The 27,102-nt window shown below is 42.2% G+C and overlaps 1 protein-coding gene across 1 annotated transcript; it reads right to left on the bottom strand.

The window, feature by feature from the left end:
• Positions 1-4,975: 4,975 nt before the first annotated feature.
• Positions 4,976-27,102, bottom strand: PPP1R14A (protein phosphatase 1 regulatory inhibitor subunit 14A). The gene is made up of 4 exons (XM_063433193.1): positions 26,678-27,102; positions 18,750-18,830; positions 16,729-16,761; positions 4,976-6,462 (listed from the first exon to the last, which is right to left on the bottom strand). Exons 1-4 carry the CDS (start codon positions 26,867-26,869, stop codon positions 6,352-6,354), a joined length of 417 nt encoding a protein of 138 aa, XP_063289263.1. The 5' UTR covers positions 26,870-27,102; the 3' UTR covers positions 4,976-6,351.

Genomic DNA, 27,102 nt, shown 5'->3' on the forward strand with positions numbered 1-27,102 from the left:
CTATTTTGGAGAAGTAGGTGGGTGTAAGCGGCTCATCCGCTAGAACTTCTGCTCATTCTTGTGAGTCAGGGAGCTTCTGCCAAAAAATAAACAGGTTTATTGACTAAAGAGAGAATTACTGGAAATTCAAAGGAAATCTCAAATTTAAGGCCAGAGTGTTCAGAATGAAAACAGATCTGACTTGGATACATTTTATAATTCAGCTATATTTGCTCAAAGTTTGAAATTCACGAAATTTCATGGCAATTCTGAGCTTCGTTAATTGTCGTTCGTGGCAGGGTTATTTAATAAAGTAACAATCATCCTCAATGCTGAATGGGAAAAAATATCCAAGAGAGCCAAGCTTTTATATTGGTCTATTAACATTCACTTGGAATTCCCGGCCTTTCTCTCTATATTGAATAACTGTTTGCTTATGGATTGCACAGAAAGGATCCCCTTCTCTCCCCTCCCAAACTATGATCAATATTGGAGACTAATAGAGCTTGTGATGCAATGCTCCCCTTGGGCTCTATTCACTAAACAAGAGAAAGCAGGTTTTTCTTGCCCTTTGAACATCATTCCACCTTCAAATATACCGTGCAATCTTCAGATATCTATATATAGATCTACCTCAGCCATTGTTTGTCGTTTGGAAACTTACCGTCGAACATCTAACCCTCAGTTATTCAAGTTAATAGGATTTTATATGTTTGTTTGTTTTTTGTTTATAAATAATTTACAGGCATCTCCTGCTTTACGAACACTCACGAGTACGGACATTCCAGCGAGTGTACGTAAAAGGGACTCGTGAGTAGAGACATTCCCGCGAGCAGTGGTCAAGTCCTGGGGGAAAAAGTGTGGGAACTCCCCCTTCCCCAAAAAAACAAAACACTCGTATGCAAATATAAACGTGTACACACACACATTCAGACACACACAGTGGTGTATTTTAATTGTGTGCTGCCCTAGCCATGACTATACCTGATCAACCCCCTAATCCAAATTTACCACCCCTTCCTGTCAAGGGCGCACCGCTTCCTGATTAAGAACCCACCCCTTCCTCTTTAGACTCCACCTTTTAAATAAATACTATAGTGCCAGAAAAACAAAACTGTTTTCCTGGCACTATAATTCCCTATAGTGCCCTCCTCCCTCATGTCCTACCCTCCCCCACTCAACACTAAAGGGGTTAACATTCGATGGGTATTTAGCAGATGCTGAATGTCCTCATGCACAGGGTGAGGACCTCCAGCATCAGTTAGGCGACTTTTGGTCACCTAACCACCCGAAAGTCCCTCTAGTGGCTCTAGGTGGTGTTACCCCTCAAGGTAATTATTGCAGTTTCTAAGAAACTGCAATAACAACACTTGCAGGTTTAAGGGAACTGGGACACTGCACCCAGACCACTTCAATGAGCTGAAGTTGTCTGGGTGCCTATAGTGTCCCTCTAAGCACACTCTCTGACAGACACCCACACTAGCAGATACTCACATACATATGCTAACAGATGTAAATACACTCACACACTGACACAAACACACACACACACACACACACACACACACTAACAGACATAAACACACACACACACACACTAACAGACATAAACACACACACACACACTAACAGACATAAACACACACACACACACACATACTAACAGACATAAACACACACACACACACATATCTACAAATTATTAATATTATTAAAATTAACATTTCCCACCCAGCCAGCCTCTCTACCTTTTAGGAAAGCTGGCATGGATGGGTCCCTGGGATCCAGTGGGGCTGCAGTGAGGCGGGCGGCTCTCTCCCTGTCACACGCGGTGAGGGAGCTGTGTCCTCTCTGCTCCCTCTCGCCGCGCGGGTTGTCAGCTGATGCAGGGAGCCGGAATATGACGTCATATTCCGGCTCCCTGCATCAGAAAACGGCGCACGGTGAGAGGGAGCAGAGAGGACACAGCTCCCTGACCGCGTGTGACAGGGAGAGAGCCGCCCGCTGGGGAGGGGGTCCATCAGGTGCCGCCCCTCCCCCCCCTCTAGAGGGAACACAGGGCATTTGGGGCGGCATCCGCCCCCTGAGTGCCTGCAGGGGGAACAGCGTTCCTGCCATGAAAAAAGTGCAGGAACGCCGTTCCCACGCGTTCCTGCAGGACTCGAGCCCTGCCCGCGAGTATACGTAAAGGAACTCATGAGTACGGACATTCCCGCGAGTGTACGTAAAGGGACTCGTGAGTACGGATATTCCCGCGCATGCTCGTGTGAATTCACTGGGAGCCACGATGACTGTATTGATGACAAGATGTTTACTCTGACACCTGCTTGCTCTGACCTTGCTCTAGAGGACTGGTAATGTGGGCTGCTGTTTTACCCTAGTTGGCAAAGTGAGTACTTACACAGATTAGGAAAAACTGCCAAACTCTGATACCTTTTTGTGTTCGGCTAAATTGGACTAATGGTTTCTCTTCCCTCGTAGATCCCTCTCTCTTTCTCCACAAGTCTCACTTTAACCCCTTAAGGACACATGACGTGTGTGACACGTCATGATTCCCTTTTATTCCAGAAGTTTGGTCCTTAAGGGGTTAAAAAGAGTAAACCCCAGATTCATAATACAGTATATAAAAACAAATTCACCTGACCCACCCTTAACTTACAAGTCATCGACTATCGCAATATTTTGAACGTACTATTGTGACACTCACTAAAAACAGCATACATACAATAGCAAATCATTGTTATGAATAATTACCCAGCTCTCTGGGTTAAAAATGAAGGGAATAATTTAGCTGACCCCATGGCAAACAATGTCTCTTTAAGTCCCTGTTTTTCCAGAAAACCCTCTGCCTGTTTTCACCTTGTGACTAGTAGTTGCAAATTCACCCCCCTCACCCTTCAGCTCTATGGCTAAAATTGATATCTTACTTCCAGCTTTCAAAGCGGTTTTAAAGCAATTATTGCAGTTTAACTGTATATAAAGCACTTTTTTGTAGAGAAATTTAACTATGTGGCAGGAAAACCAGAAGAAAAAAACAATTGTATTTGCTTATTTATATCAGTTATGCCTGTAAATGACTATTGCAATGCAGTACATGTATTGGTAAGTGAAAAAAGGTATTGCGTCACTTTAAGTACATTTTCATTTACATACATGCTCTGGTCCCATTGTGTACATTGACTGCCATTCTGGGGTCAAGAAGGATTTTTTTTTACTAGTTTGTAAAATTGGAAGTTCACCAAACTTTTTTGGGGGGTGTTTTTTGACGCAAGTCTCTATTCAGCCTATGTAACTATTTAAATGCATTGTAAATCAAATTACCAAATTCTGTGGTGTGGGGATAAGGCACCGGAATAAAAAGAAGACACCCAGTCTACCGCCACCATGGGCCAGAATTCTGGGTTTGGATGTAATGTAGCCCCAGACAGATGTGATTGATAAAGGAAATCAATAAATTGCATTGTGTATTTTTAGATTAGTAACAAGCAGACCATATTGCTGCATCCCAGCTGTTAGAAGTCGGTTTGAACGAGCCTGTGAAATGTTGCACTAGTCTGTGAAGCCGGGAAGCTTGACAAAGGCCACACTGTGCGGCTGAAACGCTCTCACTATGACTTGCAGTTCCTTTTAAAGTCTGCGTTTTGGAGATACCGTGGGTACGGATTGTTTGAATATATATGCATGGATTCATGGGGGTTAAAGGCAGGGGGCCACGGTCCAACAGACAGATTCTACGAATTCATTGTGTTAAGGTTGGGGTCGCAGAATAGAGAGAAATTAGAAAACATAATTAAACAATTTCATTAACTCTTTCCGTGCCGTGCATCAAGAATGTTCCAGCTCAGTTTTTGAACAATGCCATTAAGGGGGGGAGGAATGTCCCAGAAAATTGGAAGGCAAGGTCATAAAAGCAAAGCAATCACCTTGGACACTAATGGAAGCAACCGAAACGTTCCACCGTGTATCCACTTTTACAGATTTGTTCCACTTTTCGGTTTGAGTCAGTTTTCCGACGCTTCACAAGATCTGCCTCCATTCTGTGTCCAAGAGATTGATCTTCTAAAACTATAAATAGTGAGAATCCAGACAGTTCCCAAATTTAAGCCAATACAGCAATTGATTGCAGGGTGTGGGGGCTTAAATAATCGATTTATAGAAATCACACAGAAAGTCCTTTCCTAACACTGCCGCCTCATTGCCATTTAGTAAATAAGCCAGTTCGAAGCGGAGTATCCTGTGCTTGTATGAAAGCTGATGTGGTGTATCCTAAAAACCATGTGTTTTCTTGTAATATTTATTAAACATAAACACAGCCTACCGATGGAAGAAGATTTCTGATGAAAGTGCTCAGTAAATGGAATCTGCTATTAGGACCGATCTGTTTGCTCGGTTCCAGGCACCAGCTGTTCTGGGCAAAGCATTGGGACAGATTGTGTGTTCTTTCTTCCAAGGATAATAGCAGACTGATAAATAAAGGAAAACAATGGTTTACTAGAGCTGTAAACAGCCAGACTAACAGCAAGAGCCATCACAGGCCGGCACCAAAGCAATCCTGGACCAGCAGCCTGACACAGATTAAAGGGACACTCCAGACACACAAAGGACTCGCAGAAAAGCTTTGTGTGCGCAGAGTGTGTCCTCTTATTTAATTTCACATAAAGTGCAGATTTCAACTGAATTTGGCACATTTATAAATTAACCTGGTTACACCTCCTGGTTGTAAGACAACCAGTCCTGTTAGTTCCTGGTTTGTTTTGCTTGGTGTAACTAAACTCAAGAGGCAGCAATGGCCCAGAGCACCTGCCTTGCAAAGACTTCTCATTGAGCTGCATTGGGAAGTCTGATTGGACAGCCACAGAAAGTCTGGGCGGGGTTAGGAGGGGAGGGCTTGCAAAAGCTGCAGACAGCTGTATGTCAACTAAACCGTTATTTTTTATTTATTAGACAGTGGAATGTCCCTTTAACAGTATCCAACATAGGAAATCTGACTACATCATTCTTAAACTAAAAATGGTTTATTAAAAGTTATAAAAAGAAAATATTACAACATTGTCATATTTTAAAAAGTGACAAAGCATATAAATAGCACAACGCCATATAATATAAATAGGTTGTCGTACTGTAAGCATAGGTTGGACGCACAGTCTATAGTTATTTCTCCAGACTCTGACTCCCCCTGTATGATATACATGTGTCTGATGTATAAGCAGTAAATGCTGTGTGAATGGCTTGTACAATAGACACGATTTCTAATGAACATATAAATGTTCATCCATTTACATTCATTTCTAAGACATGTTGGGCATGACATGTTGGGTTTATTAAATAAAATCTAACTTCACACATTTTAAATGTTCTGGAACAGAACCAAACAGCAGATTAATTCACAGTGACATGCACCACTGCATGGAATACACATCCTGCATGTACAGGATTAAGCACTCTTACTATCTTAGTCAATATGGCTATATTACTGCTAATCCCCCTCTAAAGAAATACCCATGAGCACACTGCACTTAGAACACGCCCCTGCGCATCCAATACTTGGAACACGCCCCTGAGCAGCTCATGTTTAGAGCTGCAAATGTCAGGAATATTAAGAAGAAGATCATCAATCTATGACCTAAAAGATTGAACAAACAGATATTTGTGTATACTGTACTTGTACATACTCTATGACCATCTGTATGCATGCTGGTATGTATAGTACATGCGACTCATGTGCAGGTTTTACCCTGCAGGTACATGTAAATGTAACCCATGCATCAGACCTGCCTACAAATAGAATTATAATTCGATAGATATCGATATTCTGGGCACAAAGGTAGGGATATATTTGTGATTGAAAATGTGTACTAGGCAGAGACGAAGCCAAAATGAAAGCAAAAACTTAACTGATCTAATGAATTCATAGAGGGAGAGCGCAGAGATACAGAGTGATATACATTGAATCCTACTCTGCGTAATGAGCACAGACCCCCCACGTACAACGCGTGTCAAGTCTAGAGAGTCTGAACTCAATCTATCATACGATTTACATACAGAATACGGTGAATGTTTGTATAATGGGTGGCAACGTGTACAAGTGACATTAAAAGCCAGGCCGTGTGAGAGCTTTGTCTGCTATGGTTTTACTTTGTTATTAAAAACTACTCCACCTGCACAAAGGACGCTCCAGCAGTGAGAGAGTTATCAAGCAATGAGGCATTCTGGGACGCTGCCAAGAGAGGGCGCTGTCACTGACCGCACATTATTGCCATTTTAAAATAATAAAAATTACAAAATGCATCCACATCCAGACCCTGCGGTACCAATCAGCAGGTTGTAACAGTCTTTGCACTTTGACCCCTGGTGCCAGGTATTCGATAACCATCACGCATCTTCATTAATCTGATCTTCATTATGGATATCCAACCCATTCTTCCTCAGGATGGTTTGTTTCTGGAGACCCTTCAGCTTAATTAGTAGATCCTGTATGAAACCCTATTAAAATCAAACAGAGAAACAGCACAGGGTTAATATTACAAAATTATCCCCTACAGGAGCAGTGACATGTTTAATGGGTTAAAGAGACAGTCCCATGTAGGAACAACGTGATCTAATGACAGTGACATGTTTAATGGGTTAAAGGGACAGTCCCATGTAGGAACAAAGTGACCTAATGACAGTGACATGTTTAATGGGTTAAAGGGACAGTCCCATGTAGGAGCACAGTGACCTAATGACAGTGACATGTTTAATGGGTTAAAGGGACAGTCCCATGTAGGAGCAAAGTGACCTAATGACAGTGACATGTTTAATGGGTTAAAGGGACAGTCCCATGTAGGAACAAAGTGACCTAATGACAGTGACATGTTTAATGGGTTAAAGGGACAGTCCCATGTAGGAGCAAAGTGACCTAATGACAGTGACATGTTTAATGGGTTAAAGGGACAGTCCCATGTAGGAACAAAGTGACCTAATGACAGTAACATGTTTAATGGGTTAAAGGGACAGTCCCATGTAGGAACAAAGTGACCTAATTATAGTGACATGTTTAATGGGTTAAAGGGACAGTCCCATGTAGCAGCAAAGTGACCTAATGACAGTGACATGTTTAATGGGTTAAAGGGACAGTCCCATGTAGGAGCAAAGTGACCTAATGGCAGTGATATGTTTAATGGGTTAAAGAGACAGTCCCATGTAGTAGCAAAGTGACTGTTTGGTTATGATTATACATTACAGAAATTGAGCCAAGATTAAGGAACCACTCCAAGATCAATACCCCAATACCCTCTACATCTCACTTCAATAGTAATGGTACCTGGAGTTCCCTGGTACGCCCCTCATTTCTCTCAGCCATTAAGCCAAGCCTTGCACCAGCAGACTTCGCTCAGAGAGAGAGTTTTCAGCTCTCTGGCTGATGTAGTTGAGGCAGGGAGCAGTACCCAGTGGAGCCCAAGGAAAACGTCAAAGCATTTTAAGAACTGATTGACTACTTACAATGGTGGGGTGTCAAGGCCCTCTTGCCACCATAACCACTAAAATATGCACTGCAGTGGTTATGGTGCATGGAACATTTTTTTTTCTTTTAAGATATAAACAAACCATTTTGTAGGTTAGACGATCCAACTACCAAAATTGTAACCGATGGATAAATTGCCAAAAGGACTAAAAGGTCAGCAAAACCAGTCCGGGGGGGCAGGGGAGACCCAGCTTTTCCATTAGGAGCAGGACAAAGACAGATGGTGCTAGATATTGATTAGTGCCACAAGATATAGTCCAATTAGAAGCTCACTATGTGCTTTTTATGAAGAACAAGGAAAGCTGAATGAACAGAAGAAAAAAATCAATTTAAAAAAATTGTATATAGAACATTCACAATATACCCCAAAACGCTTAACCCTTTCATAGGAGTACAACATGAAACATGAATTTAGCACCACCCGCAAGTTTCTGAATTTACATTGCAGTGAATGGAGAACAGAAAAAGCCAAACTATTTAGTTTGCAGTAAATGAATGTAATATATAAAACACCTTCACTTCTCTCTCCAGGGTTGCCCTGGTCTCTGTGCGAGGGGCAGCACTGCTACAATAATCACTTTATTGCACACGGTGTCCTGGTTAATATGAAGGTCCAGTTCCAATCACGGAGGAATAGCTAAAATAAAGGGAACCGATTCGGTGTCTTGACCCAGTGGTTCAGCACCATTGTTTTAGCACTTACAAAACAATAAACATATAGGGCCACGAACCTTGCTTACAGGTATTTGGAATTCCCCAAATGCCAGCAAAACAGGTAAACATTTTGATTGCATGGAGTATTTTGGCTACATTTAATGTGTACACACCAAATATAGATGCCAGACTCCAAATACAATATTCTTCTGAAGAGTTTTTGTAAACATGCAATTTCAAGAAAAAAAAAAAAATATTCTCTAAAACCAGTCTTACTGCAAACCCGGACTGCTTTCCTTTTTATCAGATCATCGTTAACCTTAAGACACCTTGTGAACAATCCAATACACACAGTTAGCATTTAAATGCCATTAGTAAGTGTTGCTTTCTTTACAGAATGTTATAATCCCCAATTCCCCTTCACAGAAAACTACAAGGCCAGTCACCAACAGAAAGGCTTGTATCCAACCAGTGATATCGGTAATCCCACACCTTAACAAGCAACGCCATTCGTAAATAGCAAGCAACACCCTAGTATGAAGATGCCGTTTTCTTTCCATAAGAGAGAGATTCACTTGAATTATATTTGGATACTTGACCAGAGTAAGTCACCAGGATCAGAGAGTGGGTTCAGACTAGGAGATTTTGTAAGTTCGCTAAAGAGATTTATTTAAATACCCATATTATCCTGGGGTAAAGCGAATAGGCTCTGAATTACATCAGACAAGAAAAAGATGAATTTGAAACAAAATTATAATAAATTGGACTAATCCTTAAAAAAGGCAAAAAATCAGAGGCAGCTTCAGAGAGGAGTTGAGAATTTGTAAATATCCTTAATGCACTCCAAATTTTGACATTTAGGGGCGAGTTAGTTGACTTGCGCATTCAGTTTAACGGATAGAGATTTGTCCTTCTCCTATGTGACCAGTGGGTTCCCATGTCATGTTGGTAGGTGTCCAATAATAGGAACAGGTATAGCATATTAACAAGGTAACTTCCCTCGATACGGCATTTACTCCGGTGATACTGCCTTCACCGGGACAAGACAGTCTTTGAAAAGAGCTAAAACTATTAATCAAATTTAAACTTAAATACAAAAAGAGAAGTCCTGCGCTTAAGCAGCAAGGACTACAACACACATCAGCCCCAATATATAGTAAAAACCAAAGAAAAGAAAATGTTACTTGCGCTTTCTCCTTAATCCCTATGTATATTTAGACAAATGGAGGTCATTTAGTTGCTCCAATGGCCATTGGAGGGATGCCCGCCTGCCAACGTCAAGGCAGACCCCCCTAAGCGGGTCCTAACACTGACCCTTCAGCCTGCTTCTCTTTTTGTATTTGTATTTACTTTGTATCACACAGCCTGGTTACAATGCTGCTACCCATCCCATGTGTTCCCTATTAAGGGTTAATAAGTAAAGGGGTGTATATAAAAAATACCCCTTTCTGTCTCATTAGAGATATCTTTGCCAGAAGCTCAAGGAAGTAGGCTGAAGGGTCAGTGATAGGACCCGCTTAGGGGGGTCTGCCTTGACGTTGGCAGGCGGGCATCCCTCCAATGGCCATTGGAGCAACTAAATGACCTCCATTTGTCTAAATATACATAGGGATTAAGGAGAAAGCGCAAGTAACATTTTCTTTTCTTTGGTTTTTACCAAATTTAAACTTGCTGAATGGGTCACAGAGATCTATAATTTTAGAAGTTCTAGGAACCCCTGTTAAGAGGTCTGGATTTATATGCACGGTAAGTCACGAAATTAACAGGGCGTTCTTTATTCAGGGTATGTAATGGGCAATTGGAGACCACTTGGCTTTACAAAGGAGAACTTTGCCCACAATAGATAGGTTTTGATCTGTCCCATTTACACATATCTTGTCAGTAAGAAAGACGTCTCAGGGCTGGCTTTTAACACAATTATTATATCCAGGTTCTGCCAAATTCCGCTCTCACAGGTACATATGTGGACGCAGTCATCACAAACGCACTAACCCAGCATCACGGACATCAGCGGAGAACAAACCAGCATGGAATGGCTTGCCTATTGAGATTTTCAGGTTTAAACGATTTAATCAGTTACTATTGCCATATTATTATCTTAACTACGGTCATATACCTGCTGGCAAAAGCAATTACAATCCAATAAATATGAAAACTGGGAACAAAACAACCTTCTAGCATAAATACAAAAATGTTAAACATTTCCCATCAGACTGTCTTGCAGACTCTCGAGTTTCCTTGTCTACAGTAATATTTCAGCTAAAACATGAACAGAAAACATTGTAAAGTAAACAGCACAGAACATATACAATACAAATACTACATTTATATCCATGTCACCATCCAACACGATAAAACAGTTCTATTACAGTGATAATAGCCAACTGGCTCATCTAATCCATTTCTATATAAAAAGTGAGGGTTTAGTATTGGTATCATTCCTTCAGCCCCCATGGTCTCTAGCGGGAGAATGATCTATACAGGGTTATTCAGGGAGAATTCATATCAATGGCAGAGTAGCCGAAACGAAGGCATTGCAGACTCACAATTATCCCAATTCAGCTATTTTAACCTAAATTTGAAATTCACTTTCCATTCTCACTGTAGTAAATCACTTTGAATAGGTCTACAAATTCTTTCCACAAAGAAAACAAACATTTCCAGGTGGAACCCCTAAACACGCTCACGCTCCCCATCTGCTTGTTCTAGATACCCCAAGTCTACAGAAAGACTATACAGGACCCCTCTACCGCACTAAGAAAGATTGACAGGGTTTCTGAAATATTCTATCCCGTGCCACGCCAATAGCCCAACTCTTGAGATCCGCTTTCTGACGGCAAGGTCACCAGGTCCATATTCTAAGAGAGGAACACGTTTACACCAGGACTTGGTTTTCCCAGTTATTGCACAGCATGGATTTGATGGATGCCAACAGAAGGTATTGTTTTGCTTTGGTCGGTAAGGACTGCTCTATACGGGAGTTTGGCAAACATTCACACCTGGGGAACACGCATTGTGGCTAATTAATGTTTGTTATGGCTCTAAATTGCATCACGGCCGGCGCTACAGTTTGAATTTACAAATATCACTCAGCAGGCTGCCAACATACATTTAGCAGAGTAAAATGAAAGACTTGTGATCTGAAAACTAGTGCAAATGGTTAAAGGAGCAATCCAACAGGAACAAACTAACGGAACGCTCCTGCCAATTGTGTTGGGTTCCAAAGTGATTGCCCTGCTTTTAAAAATTGTTTTGTGCCAGTTTTCAGAGTGTGACACTTTGGAGGATATTTATCAGACGCCTGAAAAGCAACGCACGTGGTGCGTCCCAGCTTGCTCCACGAGGGTGCTCTCCTGCAAAATGAGCACACGGACAGCATGATAGGCCTGGTAGTCTGCAGAAGCTGCAGTGCCAGAACCGGCTCATCTATGCCAGGGGGCACAGAGCACATTGCAGAGAAAGCAGAGCACACCCAGAGCACACAGCGATCACGCCAACACCACAAAAGCGGGATTTCATGCTTAAAACAACCTTATCAGGAAATGTCCAACAAGGAGGTGCTTTCCGGCCCAAAATAGCCCAATTAATCTCTATCAGCAGAGAGGAAGTCACCCTGCCAAAACATACAATATAGATTACTGTCAGTAAGAGGGGGGGGAATATGTGAATTACACCAAACGGATTCCGATACACAGCGCGTGAGGATTATCTGAAGGAAATCTACAGGTTAGTTTGTTACTTAATATACAAGATTTAACAGGGCAGCCTGTAACTCCCTCACCCCCCGACTACTACAACAAATGTCCCCCAGAAACAAACAGTCAAAATAAGAACTGACGCTTGGAGGGGGAATGTATACTGATCTTCATGTACAGGGGCTTATTATACACAAAAAGAACACGTGTTCCTGAAATATACTCAACACTGCTCATTCCTATTCTTATTATATTATGGGAGTCAGGCCAACCCCTTGGTTTTGCACCCCTCCCTGTCACAGGTGCCTCATCCCAGGGCCCTATTTAGCCTTGTGCTGCAGAGAACTCAAGATGGAAGGATTTCCCCAAGTGAGTAGCTCATTTAGCAGACAGTTGGTTTTTGGACCTGGCGAAGATGGGGTACATTGACGTTGAGGCAGGCCTATGCAATGTATGAGCATAGAATGTAACTAAACCCCCATTATTTTTGCCTAGACTAATAAAATCTGTGAGATTTGAAGTGGTTTAGTGGATGAGTGCGCTGGATCTTATCTTTACCTTGTAGATAGCATAGCTCCCCTACTGTATAGAGTTTTAATGACAATTCACATAAAATTTGAAAGAATAAAAAACTAAATCCTGACACCCCACACAAGCCATCAGATACCGTGTAAAAAGCGCAATATGCCCAGACACAGCACACTACCCCCAATCACTACGGTCATTATTTAAATAATAAGTAAAAAAATAAGTCTCCAGGTCTCAGGCCATCAAACACCCTCGCAACCTCAGGTTTGAACTCCCCCATTAGATTGTAAGCTCATTTTGCCGAGGACTTTGTAGAGGAGTACTATAAATGTTCTATCTATCTACCAGAATAGGTTAGCTGTGTTACAGGTTGCTATTGTGAGAATACTGAATATCTGGTGACTTATTCACTTCCTGATTATGGGTTTTCCCTACTAGTAAAAATGTGGTTAAAGAAATTAAGAATTTGAATAAATAAAATACAAAATTAGCATAATAGCGAGGTTAAATAAGTTTAGCTTGAAAGACTTTAATTCACTCCACTCCGATTTGCCTATTGATTTGAAAGTCAATTAGTCTGGTAGTAATTTGATCCCTTTACTCGGCCGCTAAAAACGTAATGTGTGAGCGATAGCAGCCACTGGAAAACCTTAGAAGCTAAAATATTAGCCATACTAAGCTGCTGGAAAGATATGTAAAATTTTATAAAAATTACTATTTCTGTATAAAATTAAAATAAGTGGTGATATTTTGCACACGTAAGTGTTAGAAGCATTAACCCTTTCCATTTCTTGCCAATGCCGACTCCTCCCACAGCGTCACAGTTTTAAATAGAAAGTTTAGTCGTTGGGTTTCTAGACCGTGGCTGCTTGAAGGGTTATATTTATCATCATTTATATAGCACCGACGTGTTCAGCAATGCTGTACAATATTATAAAAGGGGGACATTTTACAATAAATGAGCCAGTTAGAAAACATTATCGAACAATAGGTTGGTGAGGACCCTGCTCAAACGAGCTTACAGTCGATTGTTAAATTAAGTATTTGAATACCAGTACTCTGGGCTGGATGAATGAACCTCTTCCTCTCTGCTGGCAAAAATCACAAGACAGTAACAGAGTAGCTGGATGGACTAACACCAACCGGGCTATCTACGAAGCTATATTAAATTGTACTGAAATTAAAACCAAATTGTAAAAAGGTTTGCAAATAAAATAATGTTGCCTTAAAATGGTTATTCTATTTAGAAATACACAATTGAGATAGTTTAGCCTCCATTCTGAAACTGGTTATCAGTTCACTGCAATTCAGTGTTTAGAGAGGTACGTGTGTTTTTAGAAATCAAAAGGTTTTCCTAGACCTAGACTAAAATGGTTAGAAATATTACTTAGTTGAAGTATCCAAAACGATCGATACATCATGGACGAGAATGGATTTTGATGTGTTTTACCAGGATCGTGAAAAATTCCTGTAAATCTTTAGTCGCCCACTAAGACAAAATGGATGTAGGAAAATCCCACGTAACCTATAGACGTTCATCCCCCACACAGGAATCTATATTAAGACATGGCAACAGCACATCCAGAGAGACTTCCAGGACCCGGAAACCCCCAGAAAATAAGAGTCTGCATTAAAGTCTCCTCGGACGGTCTCTCATGAATCATCGCTGCGGCCATTTTACCACGTACTAGGTAGTTTGATCCCTGAGATGGCGTGTCCGGTTATAATCACTTGATTATTTTTTACCATCAAATCCCTGGTTTAGCTGCCCGTGGCGGTCCTGTACGGACTGGTCACTAAACTTGGTGGTGTGTCAGGACAGTAAGTCAAGTTCCACTGGTGATTCACAAAGAACAGGAGGTAAAACGACAGAAATACTAAGGGTAGAGAGGTCCGCTGCATTTGGTGTCACCTAGTTCAGAGAACGTTAATGATAAAGCATTCTAACCCATGTTATCTTAATCTTACACTATTGCGCTAGGAATGAAAATCAGTATTTCAAATGATATATGGTCCGTGTCCCTACTCTCTTACAGGTTTATTCCTGCTGCCCAGATGCATAAAAATACTAAAATAAAATAAATAAAAAAAGTTTTACTTACCAATTTCCAGCGCAAAGACATCCTTTGCGCTGCTCACCTCTCTGCGTCCCACAAGGTCAGAGGAGTCATGGCTACCTCCAACAATGTCCAATCCAGCGCCTCGTATAGAGGACCATTGGGGACCCAACGCACGTACGTAACGAGTTCCCACAGGAAGCCATTGAAACAAGTTTTACTCTGCTAGTGCCACGGAAATGCCACTAGTGGCTGTCACTAAAGGTGAACCTAACCCTGCATATCTAAAAAAACTGAAAGGTTTTACATTGCAGGATTAAACAGACAGGGACACTGCATCCAGACCACGTCATTGAGATCTAAATGGTCCAGGGACACTGCATCCAGACCACGTCAATGAGATCTAATGGTCCAGGCCAGGGACACTGCATCCAGACCACGTCAATGAGATCTAATGGTCCAGGGACACTGCATCCAGACCACGTCATTGAGATCTAATGGTCCAGGGACACTGCATCCAGACCACGTCATTGAGATCTAATGGTCCAGGGACACTGCATCCAGACCACGTCAATGAGATCTAATGGTCCAGGCCAGGGACACTGCATCCAGACCACGTCAATGAGATCTAATGGTCCAGGGACACTGCATCCAGACCACGTCATTGAGATCTAATGGTCCAGGGACACTGCATCCAGACCACGTCATTGAGATCTAAATGGTCCAGGGACACTGCATCCAGACCACGTCAATGAGATCTAATGGTCCAGGCCAGGGACACTGCATCCAGACCACGTCAATGAGATCTAATGGTCCAGGGACACTGCATCCAGACCACGTCATTGAGATCTAATGGTCCAGGGACACTGCATCCAGACCACGTCATTGAGATCTAATGGTCCAGGGACACTGCATCCAGACCACGTCATTGAGATCTAATGGTCCAGGGACACTGCATCCAGACCACGTCATTGAGATCTAATGGTCCAGGGACACTGCATCCAGACCACGTCATTGAGATCTAATGGTCCAGGGACACTGCATCCAGACCACGTCATTGAGATCTAATGGTCCAGGGACACTGCATCCAGACCACTTCATTGAGATCTAATGGTCCAGGGACACTGCATCCAGACCACGTCATTGAGATCTAATGGTCCAGGGACACTGCATCCAGACCACGTCATTGAGATCTAATGGTCCAGGGACACTGCATCCAGACCACGTCATTGAGATCTAATGGTCCAAGGACACTGCATCCAGACCACGTCATTGAGATCTAATGGTCCAAGGACACTGCATCCAGACCACGTCATTGAGATCTAATGGTCCAGGGACACTGCATCCAGACCACGTCATTGAGATCTAATGGTCCAGGGACACTGCATCCAGACCATGTCATTGAAATCTAATGGTCTGAGCAACTTTAGTGTTTCATTTGTGGCTTACAATTTGTTTACTTTTACCGTGTACAATGTGGTCGGACACTCAGACTCTGTTTTGTGAGAGCATTTTTATTTTACCTTGTAGCAGGTTTAGCACATCACATATTATTCCTCCGATTTCATTTGAGGTTATTGCAAGAACTACAAAAGGGAGGATACACGGCATTTCACAAGCCTCAAAGGAAGAGCTATTTTTATGAGAGCCACGTCTTACATCCCGTTTATTATATATACCGATTGGTCTATAAACATGCACTTCAACACGTGTTAAAAATTATCATAAAATACTAGATATTGTACGCACCAGTAAATTTATCTCTTTGATAACATGTTGGCTCGCCCAGTTCCTTTCTGGGTTTGTTTCAGCTCAGACACAGATTTTATGAATTAGCAGGGGTGTTCTATGTTCTTACGGTTACACATTATATAAATTGACCCAGAAGGATCGTATTGTTGATCATTTGACGGTGTCACATTAACCCCTTAAGGACACATGATGGAAATATTCCGTCATGATTCCCTTTTATTCCAGACGTTGTGTCCTTAAGGGGTTAATAAAAAAAAAAAAAATTAAAAATATATATTTTTTTAATTATATGTTTACTTTTTGCTGTAATATATGCTCAATGTTTAGCAGTCCTTTGAGTGCCATCATTTTGTTGGTTTCTACCTAAAGTGTTTGTAAGCAACAAGGCGAGTGAAGAACGTTCGATATATTATACACGTGGCAGAGATTTTTTTATTTAACCGCTTAAGGACACACGACATGTGTGACATGCCATGATTCCCTTTTATTCCAGAAGTTTGGTCCTTATGGGGTTAATAGACTGTAGCTTTGATAATTACCCATCGATAAGCTCACTTACCTCTGTGCTCTTGGAGCAAGGTTTCAATAAGACCTGTTGGAAAATAAAGCAGAATTAATGGGGTCCATTCACAATTTCCCAGGTACCAACAGGTTTAAGGCAGATTTCACAAACCAGGACAAAAAGGTGTGAGCATTGAGGACTCGGTATCTCTCAGAACACCATGAGAATTAAACATGTCTAACTCGTGGTCACTTAACAGAGAAGGCAGGTCAGCTCCAAACATTTATGTAGTGAGAGCCTGTTACTACCAGGGAAATGACAGTGTAATTTAATGGGGTGAATAGCTACCTGAGTTAATAGGATTAACAGTGAACTTAACAAGCTTAGCACAGGAAAGGGTTACTTACAGTAAGGAGAATAAAAGATAAGGGAGGATGTCCTGATATAAAAAATATAAATCTGGTCTTGAATAGTTTCAAATGACTGCATTATGATGAACCATTGCAATGTATAAAATTGGGAGAGACGGGAGTGAGAAATCAATTTGTGATTTTGTTGCTGCATGAAAACTAAACTAATCTACAAACTAAAGTGTCAAAGAATGAAGAGGCATTACAGCCCGGCACATGTGCCGTGTACTTTATTATTCCGTAGAAACTTGAAGCAATAAACAAGTTGTGATCTCGCAGAGGGCAGACATGTCTGATTTTTCACCAAATAAGGACTAACTTTAAGTGCGGGACAGGCCAGCTCCACACTGTTAGATAATTGAGGTATTTGCCCTATTTATTAACGAGTTCTAAGGAAAGATCTGATTCCATGGGGCTGTGGGAACGGTTTCAGCTCAGAAACCACATCAAACATGGGACCAATATTTAAGAACTTCTCAGCAGGGGCCAAACAGATTAGACTTGTCAGTGACAAATATTTCACATTATTAAAGAGCTGGACTAGCCGAGAGAGGAATGTGACTGCTCCGAAATGGAGTAAAATCACTGGGCTTTCTATTAAATGTAACAGAATCGGGTTTCCAGACCATGGAATGTGCAATATGCGGGATTTAAAAATAATAAATGAATAAAAAAAAATGTAATGCAAATTAAGAAAAATCTTCAGACTGCAAGTGGGTTCCCTATTTAAATACTCCAATATTGCAATTTATTTATTTTTGCATAAAAGCAATAAACACCGTCTATAAATTCCAAACATGTAAACTTCCAATGTAATATTATAACTTATAAGATCGAAAGTATAAAGAAAAAAAAACCCAAACAAACAAGGGGTGAAGGCGAGTTTTTCTTTAGGAAGATGTAACTTTGCAGAATGAGGAAGTGGCCTGTAAACACGTTTCCAGATGTTTATTGTAACTGGATTGGCTCAGGCAGTTCGAGTAGGAGAGAGTTTATTACGTTAACCGTTTTTCCACTCTGGTCTACGTGACAGTAAGCATATTAAGGAATGGATTTTAATGACACCCTCAGAAACGTCCTCCATATCTGCATCACATGAAGTGATAGGGCGATCACATACAGAAAGAGGTTTAATTTAACGTATAGGCTACAGCGTGTCCGGCACAGCAATATTACTAAACCATCCGAATGTAACAACCCAGTAATCAAGGCATGGATTTCTCAAAGCGTTTGCTGTTGGAGAATATTTTTCTCACGCTCGGATCGTGACCATTTATTTTATAGATATTAGACTTGTGCACAAATGTGTTTCATCGGGTGCGTACAAGTCAAATGCACTGAAATGTACTGAACCAAACGACTTCACAGGTAAATCCCAGGCAGATCGGTTCTGCTGGCTGTAGATTAAAAGGAATTTGATTTGTTTGAACGGGTCTAACAGAATTTGTACATAGATCAGTGGCTGGATCTCAATCTGTAATACCACAAGTTTAATTTCCACCAGCAACTCAGCTTTACAGAGGTCAATGCAACGAGCACCATTAAATTGCAGAATATCTCAACTGAAGAACATACTTGGAAACTATAGAAAAGCCAAACGCATCTTTCCTGGTTAAATGCTTTGATATTATATAAACCTACAGATCTCATATGGAGAGGTGCTCTTACCAGCAGGTGGTGCCTCCTCTCCTCGTCTGTATTGAAGTCCAGCAGATCATCAATGTTGATGTCGTCTGGGATGTCCATCTCCTGGAAAACAAAAGAGCAGAGACAGAGTCATGTTAGAAAATGCAATGGCAGGACGCCTTTCATTCAACCACCAGCACTTTATTGCACATCTAATGCTTGGATGGCGACCAGGACATGTTAATTTATGTCAAGGCTACAGAGGAAATGCAGTGATTGTGCAGACCATAACCGCTCCAAGATACTTTGTCGGTCCCAGTGGAGCAATAAGTCTGGGCGGCTTTCAATATTAGCATTATTACTTCGTAATTACTAGGAAAGTATTCTTCCTGAATAATCTGTGTGAGAGGACAGATACATGGTGAAACAGCATGCAGGAGCAAATTGATGTATTTAATGGGTTAAAGGGACAGTCCCATGTAGGAGCAAAGTGACCTAATGGCAGCGACATGTTTAATGGGTTAAAGGGGCAGTCACATGTAGGAACAAAGTGACCTAATGACAGTGACATGTTTAATGGGTTAAAGGGACAGTCCCATGTAGGAACAAAGTGACCTAATGACAGTGACATGTTTAATGGGTTAAAGGGACAGTCCCATGTAGGAGCAAAGTGACCTAATGACAGTGACATGTTTAATGGGTTAAAGTGACAGTCCCATGTAGGAACAAAGTGACCTAATGACAGCAACATGTTTAATGGGTTAAAGGGACAGTCCCATGTAGGAGCAAAGTGACCTAATGGCAGTGACATGTTTAATGGGTTAAAGGGACAGTCCCATGTAGGAGCAAAGTGACCTAATGGCAGTGACATGTTTAATGGGTTAAAGAGACAGTCCCATGTAGGAGCAAAGTGACCTAATGACAGCGACATGTTTAATGGGTTAAAGGGACAGTCCCATGTAGGAGCAAAGTGACCTAATGACAGTGACATGTTTAATGGGTTAAAGAGACAGTCCCATGTAGGAGCAAAGTGACCTAATGATAGCGACATGTTTAATGGGTTAAAGGGACAGTCCCATGTAGGAGCAAAGTGACCTAATGGCAGTGACATGTTTAATGGGTTAAAGGGACAGTCCCATGTAGGAACAAAGTGACCTAATGACAGTGACATGTTTAATGGGTTAAAGGGACAGTCCCATGTAGGAACAAAGTGACCTAATGACAGCGACATGTTTAATGGGTTAAAGGGACAGTCCCATGTAGGAACAAAGTGACATGTTTAATGGGTTAAAGGAACAGTCCTATGAAGACGGCAATCCAGCGACTATCTCATAAAGCAGTGATGCAGTTTTTACTACAATTTAGTGACACAGATGGACCAAGCGTAGGCTCAGCTGCCCAATTACAAGATAATGACTAGATACTCCCAGAGGGAGCAGGGGGTGACGCTCCGAGAGAGGGCTGAGAGTGTCTGGGGACACTGATTAATGTCAGGCACACACTGTCACAGCCCAAGGAAGTGGAGGAGAAATGATTGATGTCCAGGGGAAGGGGAAGCACAGGCAGAAAATTCATGAATAATATATAGGGTGAAATCACAAGATGGATATGGAGATTCTCGTGGAGCAGATTCAGTATCATCAGCTACTTTAACACAATTTCCCAGTTGAAGACAAACTATGGCAATGGGTGTTGCAATGGACACAGAACGAACATGGAGACCCTGCCACCGACAGCTTACAGACACTGGGGATTCACCTTGGGGACTGTAAACCACCAACTCCCATAACGCCTAGCCAGACGGTAACCCACCAACTCCCATAACGCCTAGCCAGACGGTAACCCACCAACTCCCATAACCCCTAATGCAGTGACGGTTGACCGTGGCACCTCATATTTCCTTTAGCATGATACTCAGAAAGCCTTAAACCACACAGGACACTTAAGTTAACATTTCTAAAGTGCCATTTGGATGTCAGCATTTTAAAAGCATTCCTTATCCCGCAGGATACAATGCAATCAGTGGCGTACACCCAATCCATGGGGCCCCCCCAACCTGCCGCAACCGCATACAGAAACACACAGACACACAAATACAGAGAGAAAGAAAGACACACACATTCATACATACATACAGGCGCATACAGACACAGACACACATGCAAAATATTTTAGTCACCCTCCAATTACCTACCTTTTAGGTGCAGGAGGGTGACTTCCCTTGGGTCCAGGGGCTCAGGTTGATGGGAGTCAGAGTTCCCACTCTGACTCCCTCTCCTTCCTCCCACGCGGCACCCGGTGGTTGCTGGGAGTAGTGACCGGGGCAGTCACCCCCACCGTCTGACATCAGAGTGGGCCCGGTCACACTCTTACCGGGCTCATTCTGATGAGGATATTAATTTCCATCAGGTGGCCCTAACAGCATGGGCAACCTGATGGGCCCCTTAACGTGTGGCCCCGGCAATTATACCACGCTGCAACACATGGCGGCGTTATGTACGCCACTGCATGCAATGCTAAAGGCGTACAGAGGTTTACTGGTACACAAAAACAAAAAACTCCCAAAAAACACTCATTAAAGGAGCACTATAGTGCCAGGAAAACAAACTTGTTTTCCTGGCCCTGTAGGATATTTCGGTCCCCCCCTCCCTCGCAGACCCCCTCCCGTTGGGCTGAAGGGGTTAAAACCCCTTCAACCAACCACTTACCTTAATCCAGCACTGGGCTCCCTCAGCATTGGCGACCTCTCCTCCCCCTGCCGACGTCAGCTCCGAATTACTCAATGCTTTCCTATGGGCGTCATCTGTGATTTTCACACTGAGAATCGCGGAAGCGCCTCTAGTGGCTGGATTAACCCTCAATGTAAATGTAGCAGTTTCTCTTAAAGGGACACTCCAGGCACCCAGACCACTTCTACTCATTGGAGTGGTCTGGGTGCCAACTCCCACTACCCTTAACCCTGCAAGTGTAATTATTGCAGTTTTTTTTAAACTGCAATAATTACCTTGCAGGGTTAAGTCCTCCCCTAGTGGCTGTCTATTAGACAGCCACTAGAGGACACTTCCTGCTCTACGGATCGTTTTCCTGGCACTGGAGTTTCCCTTTAAACAGCTATGTTTTCAGCTGCAAAGTTAAAGGGAAACTCCAGTGCCAGAAAAATGATCCGTTTTTCTGGCACTGGAGGGTCCCTCTCCCTCCCACCCCCCAATCCCCGGTTACTGAAGGGGTGTAAACCCCTTCAGTGACTTACCTGGGACAGCGGCGATGTCCCTCGCCGCTGTCTCCGCCTCCGCGACGCTCCTCCTAGTGATTACGTCGGCCGGTGGGTGAGACTAATCTCGCTCACCGGCCGAGGAGACCTAATGCGCATGCGCGGAAATGCCGCGCATGCGCATTACGTCTCCCCATAGGAAAGCATTGAAAAATCATTTCAATGCTTTCCTATGGGGATTTGAGCGACGCTGGAGGTCCTCACACAGCGTGAGGACATCCAGCGACGCTTTAGCACAGGAAACCTGTGCTACAAACTAGGAAGTGACTTCTAGTGGCTGTCTAGTAGACAGCCACTAGAGGTGGAGTTAACCCTGCAATGTAATTGCAGTTTATGAAAAACTGCAATAATTACAGTTGCAGGGTTAGGAGTAGTGGGAGTTGGCACCCAGACCACTCCAATGAGCAGAAGTGGTCTGGGTGCCTGGAGTGTCCCTTTAATACTAGAGAGACACAGCACCCAGACCACTTCATTGAGCTGAAGTGGTCTGGGTGCCTATAGTGGTCCTTTAAGTCCAAAAGGTGTAGTTAAATTCTTCATGATTTACCAACCTTGTGTTCACTATAAGCATTTACACTAAATTAACTTTATTTGAAAACCTGGCATTCAAACTGTAAATCTGCAATAAGAATTCTTAATTTTATGGCAAGACAGGAAGCGTCATATTTGCTTATCTTTCTTTACTGAAACCTCTAGCAGCAAAGAAACAGTTAACAATAGATACATTAAAATCAACCAAACAGAGCATGACAGTAGTATGTATTGTAATCAGGCTCCTCCCAACTCCTCTTTCTTTGCTGCTCGCCTCCCAGGGGAGTCTATTCTAATTATAGTCTCCTACATTTTGACTTTTATTCATAAATGATATATTTGTGATCTTATATTTTATTATATATTTGTTTTTCCTTATACACCTTCACCTAACTACCTATAAGTACTTGTTAAATTATTGTCCATCCACTTTTACTGTTTGGTAGTTATCCTGCTCCCCTATCTACGGATGTGCTCTGGTACTCTACATATTGTGCCTGCTCCCCCTCTGGAGCCCCACTGCCGCCGTGCTAGTCAGCGGTTGCATTTTTTACACTCATTCCGACCTAACCCCTGCAGCCATCACATTAGGTTGTCAGAAGTCCAACCTGCCCATTCGTTCGCATGGTTTTGTGAGGCGAAGGCTAATCCCGCCATTTTTTGTTTGCGGTGGCCATCTTCCGCCTTTTTGACATTTGTAAAGTGCAGAATGCTACAGGACGGTTGCCAGCTCTGCCCGCTCCTTGTCTAGCGATTAGGTAAGTTTTTATTTCAGATGTAATAGTGTATTTCCTCTACTCCAATCCATTACCATGTATTATTAGTGCTATATATTTTCTCTATTGCAGATTTCTGCCAAACGAACACTGTACAAGTCTGTGGCAGACCATCACATAATTAATTGATGTATTATTCAATTCACACAAGTGACCCCGTTTTTTTTAGCCTTACAATTATGTGACCCTCGGTTTATATAGATCTAAACTCAACAACAAGGGATATTTTGTGGGTGACCCCCACTGCATCAATTTGACTGTTCAATCCACTTTATTACACCAATATTCGTGGGGGATCCACACCTATGCTATACAAGTGTTGTAGCTGACCCCACTTTCCTTAAAGGGTCACTATAGTGTCAGGAAAACAAAGCGGTTTCAAAACAACTATAGTGTCAGGAAAACAAAGCGGTTCCTGAAACTATAGTTCCCTGAGGGTGCCAGCTACCACGGCTTCAAAGACACATCAGACCAACTCCTCGTGCTCTGCTTCTATTCTACAGTATACGCTGAAAGAGGGAAATCAGAGGGGAAAATAATGTTTGTAGAAAAGTTGTGCTAGAGCGCGGGTAGATTGAGGAAACCCTAGGCTGCCTTGTAGGCCCGATTTCTGCAATTTTTCTAGTTATTCAGAATCTGTTTTGGGAGCGAATATAACCCCATATCCTTATTAGAGAAAGAAAAAGAGATGAGTTTATTTAATAAGACACTCAGGGCTGGGGTGGAACCATTTTAATGTATTAACATGTTTTATTATGATAATTAAATTTGAAGTTCCTGCATATCCACAAGTTTTGTAGATTCTGTACAAACTTTCACTAAACCAGGAAATGACTCGACCAATCATCCGAAGAGATAAAAAATAGCAAAAAACAACAAAAAAAAAACAGTAAAATACTTACCTGTTATCTAGTGCTAAGGAATGCAGCCACTCAGCCTCCACTGAAGTCATCAACCATGACAACTTTGTTAATTCCCAAATACTGGGGACATAAAATGCATGTACAGATATTGGCATGTTTCACCAATCAGATGATTGAAACAGAGAGGCACTAGGCACAGTCCATGGCATCACAGAGAGCAAAACAAACACGAAGACTTCAAAAATCCAACGTCTCCAATGACGAAGGGTCTTTTATTTAGTGTCAGTCTGACGGCCACTAAAAGTAGTATTGCCGTTTCTCAAAAACAACTGTTTTACAATGTCAGATAAAACGGATAGGCAGCCATGCACCAAAGTCACTGCATTCGATGAGGGGATATTGGTGCCAAGAGTGACCCTTTGAAGTGATAACAAATTTATTGAGGTTGCGATGCTTAATTCAGTAGTAGCCGGGTCATCACAAGGCCAACTGAGTGCTATTCAGATAACACACACAAAGCAGAGAATTTGAAAGTATTCTTAACTTTCACCTTCAAAGCTGGTTCTAGGGCTAAAGTGAAAATGGGAGTGCTTGTCGGTGATCTGTAACAGAGCTTTCTAAAATACGTACAAATACATTACTCAGTTTTATGATTTTACCAGTAAACATGCCATTAAAACACAGATTATATATCTCAATAAACCCTCCCCTGAAATTAGCCCATCATATACAAGGGCTGAGGATTTAAACACTTGTATACAGTTCCCTTACTTTAGAGACTATTTACTGCACGCTTCAGAATAGTTAATCTGGAGAAATTATCCAACTAATATTTACAATTCCCATGTCAGTTTTCACAATTCACCGTTTAGTAAATAAGCCCATGTTTGTACAAAATTTTTAATGGGAGTGGGGGGGGGGGGGCGGGAGGTCAGTTCAAGCTCCAGGGAGGAATTTGGATAAATGGGAGACATTATTATTGTCATTCATTTAGCGCCAACAGATTCCGTAGCGCTTTAAAATATTATGAGAGGGGGGATCCAACATTTGTTTTTCTGGCACTGCAGGACCCCTCTGCTCCCACTCCCGATCCTAAGTTGCTGACGGGATTAAAACCCCTTCAGTGACTTACCAAAGTGCCACGCCGATGTCCCTCGGCGCTGGTTCAGGCTCCGCATTAGATTTCAGCAACGCTGAAGGTCCTCACATAGCAGGACGTCGTCCAGCATCGTATAACACTTTTCGTGATAGACAGCCACTAGAGGAGGACCTAACCCATGCAGGGTTAAGGGTAGTGAGAGTTGGCACCCAGACCACTCCAATTGGCAGAAGTGGACTGGGTGCCTGGAGTATCCCTCTAACTATAAATAGGACAATTACAAGAAAATTTACAGGAACGATGGGTTGAAGAGGACCCTGCTCAAACAAGCTTACAGTCTATAGGAGGTGGGGTATAAAACACAGGACAGGAAATATCAATCAAATTAGGTGGGAGTGAAGCAGGGCTGGAGAGAATAGAGTGCAAGAGACAGGTTACTCTCGAGGCCATAAGCTTTCCTAAAGAGACGGGTTTTAAGGCACTTCTTAAAAGATGCAAGACTAGGGGAGAGTCTGATTGTGGTAGGCAGGCTATTCAATAGGAAGGGAGCCGCTGTAGCGGGGCAATACGACCAATTAGGAGAGGTTTACAATAATCCATGTAATCAGGAGAGACACAATACGGAATTATGGTGAATTAAGATCCACTAGGGCAGGGAACACTGAGCAAGAGGGGATTTCTGCCAAAATTAACAGATACCCCATTATAATGGGTATAGATTTTGTTTGTTTTTTTTCTATGATGGGTGGCCTTTTAAATTAAGCTCCTGCTCCCTTCTCTCTCTGCATTGCTGGTCTGTCTCAAGTCTTCAAAACCCACTTCCCTCCCACCCATAAATCTCTAACCTGACAAGTCCAGCTCACATGTACAGAAAGGTGTGACAATTTAAAAACCACTAAAGAGGCAATCTGTCAGATCTCACATACTCACTGTTAGCGCCTTATACAGAGTGTAAGCTCTTTGACCAAATCCCCCTCACCATGTGTCTGCGACCACCTTAACATGTTTGATATTTTAGATTCTAAGTTGATGCAAGGGAACATTTGTAATAAAATGACTTTGGTATTCTTTCCTTAATAGATTAGCATTTTAACAAACGACAGATATAGTTCCATTTATTACACGAAGCCATTTAGCAGTAACCCCGGCTGGAGGAGATAGATATAAAGACATCATTTCGAGGATGAGTTTTACAAAACGATCCTTAGGGTGTGTTCACTAAACATGAAATTTCGGAAAATTGGGAAATGTGAATTTTACCTTAAATTAACATAATAAGGGGAAAAAAATAATCAAACTTGTCAATTTTGCAGCTATAATACGCAGGACTTATAAATTCTCCATAAATAACCAATTTAGTGAATTACCTATTGTGAAACTCTATTATCTGTCCTTGGGTAATGCCATCCCCCCCTCCCATTGTAACTCACCCTTCCCAAATACAGCTCCTCCATGCTGTCATCAATCCACTTCTCTACATCCAGTCTCTTCTGTAACTCCTTCCTGTCATATTTCACTGTGACCCTGGCTTGTCTCCTTTGTATCATCTGGCCAGGTCTCCTGGGGCTGGAGGGGGAGCTGGATTTATTAATCAGCCTCTTCACCACCTTGCTGGCAGCCATCCTTGGACTGACCCTTCCACCAGCTCAGAGCTTCCAAACTGGAATGGCCTGCAGAGGGGCAAGTGAGACTAATTAGGAAAGAGCCGCCCACTGGCCACTTACCAATCCATACAATATAGGAGAGCCTCCTCCTTCCTTAACCCCAAATCTTCCTCCACATACAACTGAAACAAGAAATGAATTAATTCCACGAATTACCAGATACAATGTCTGCAAAATGATATCAGAAATTT

The sequence above is a fragment of the Pelobates fuscus genome, chromosome 9, assembly GCF_036172605.1.
Source record: "Pelobates fuscus isolate aPelFus1 chromosome 9, aPelFus1.pri, whole genome shotgun sequence".
NCBI lineage: Eukaryota > Metazoa > Chordata > Amphibia > Anura > Pelobatidae > Pelobates > Pelobates fuscus.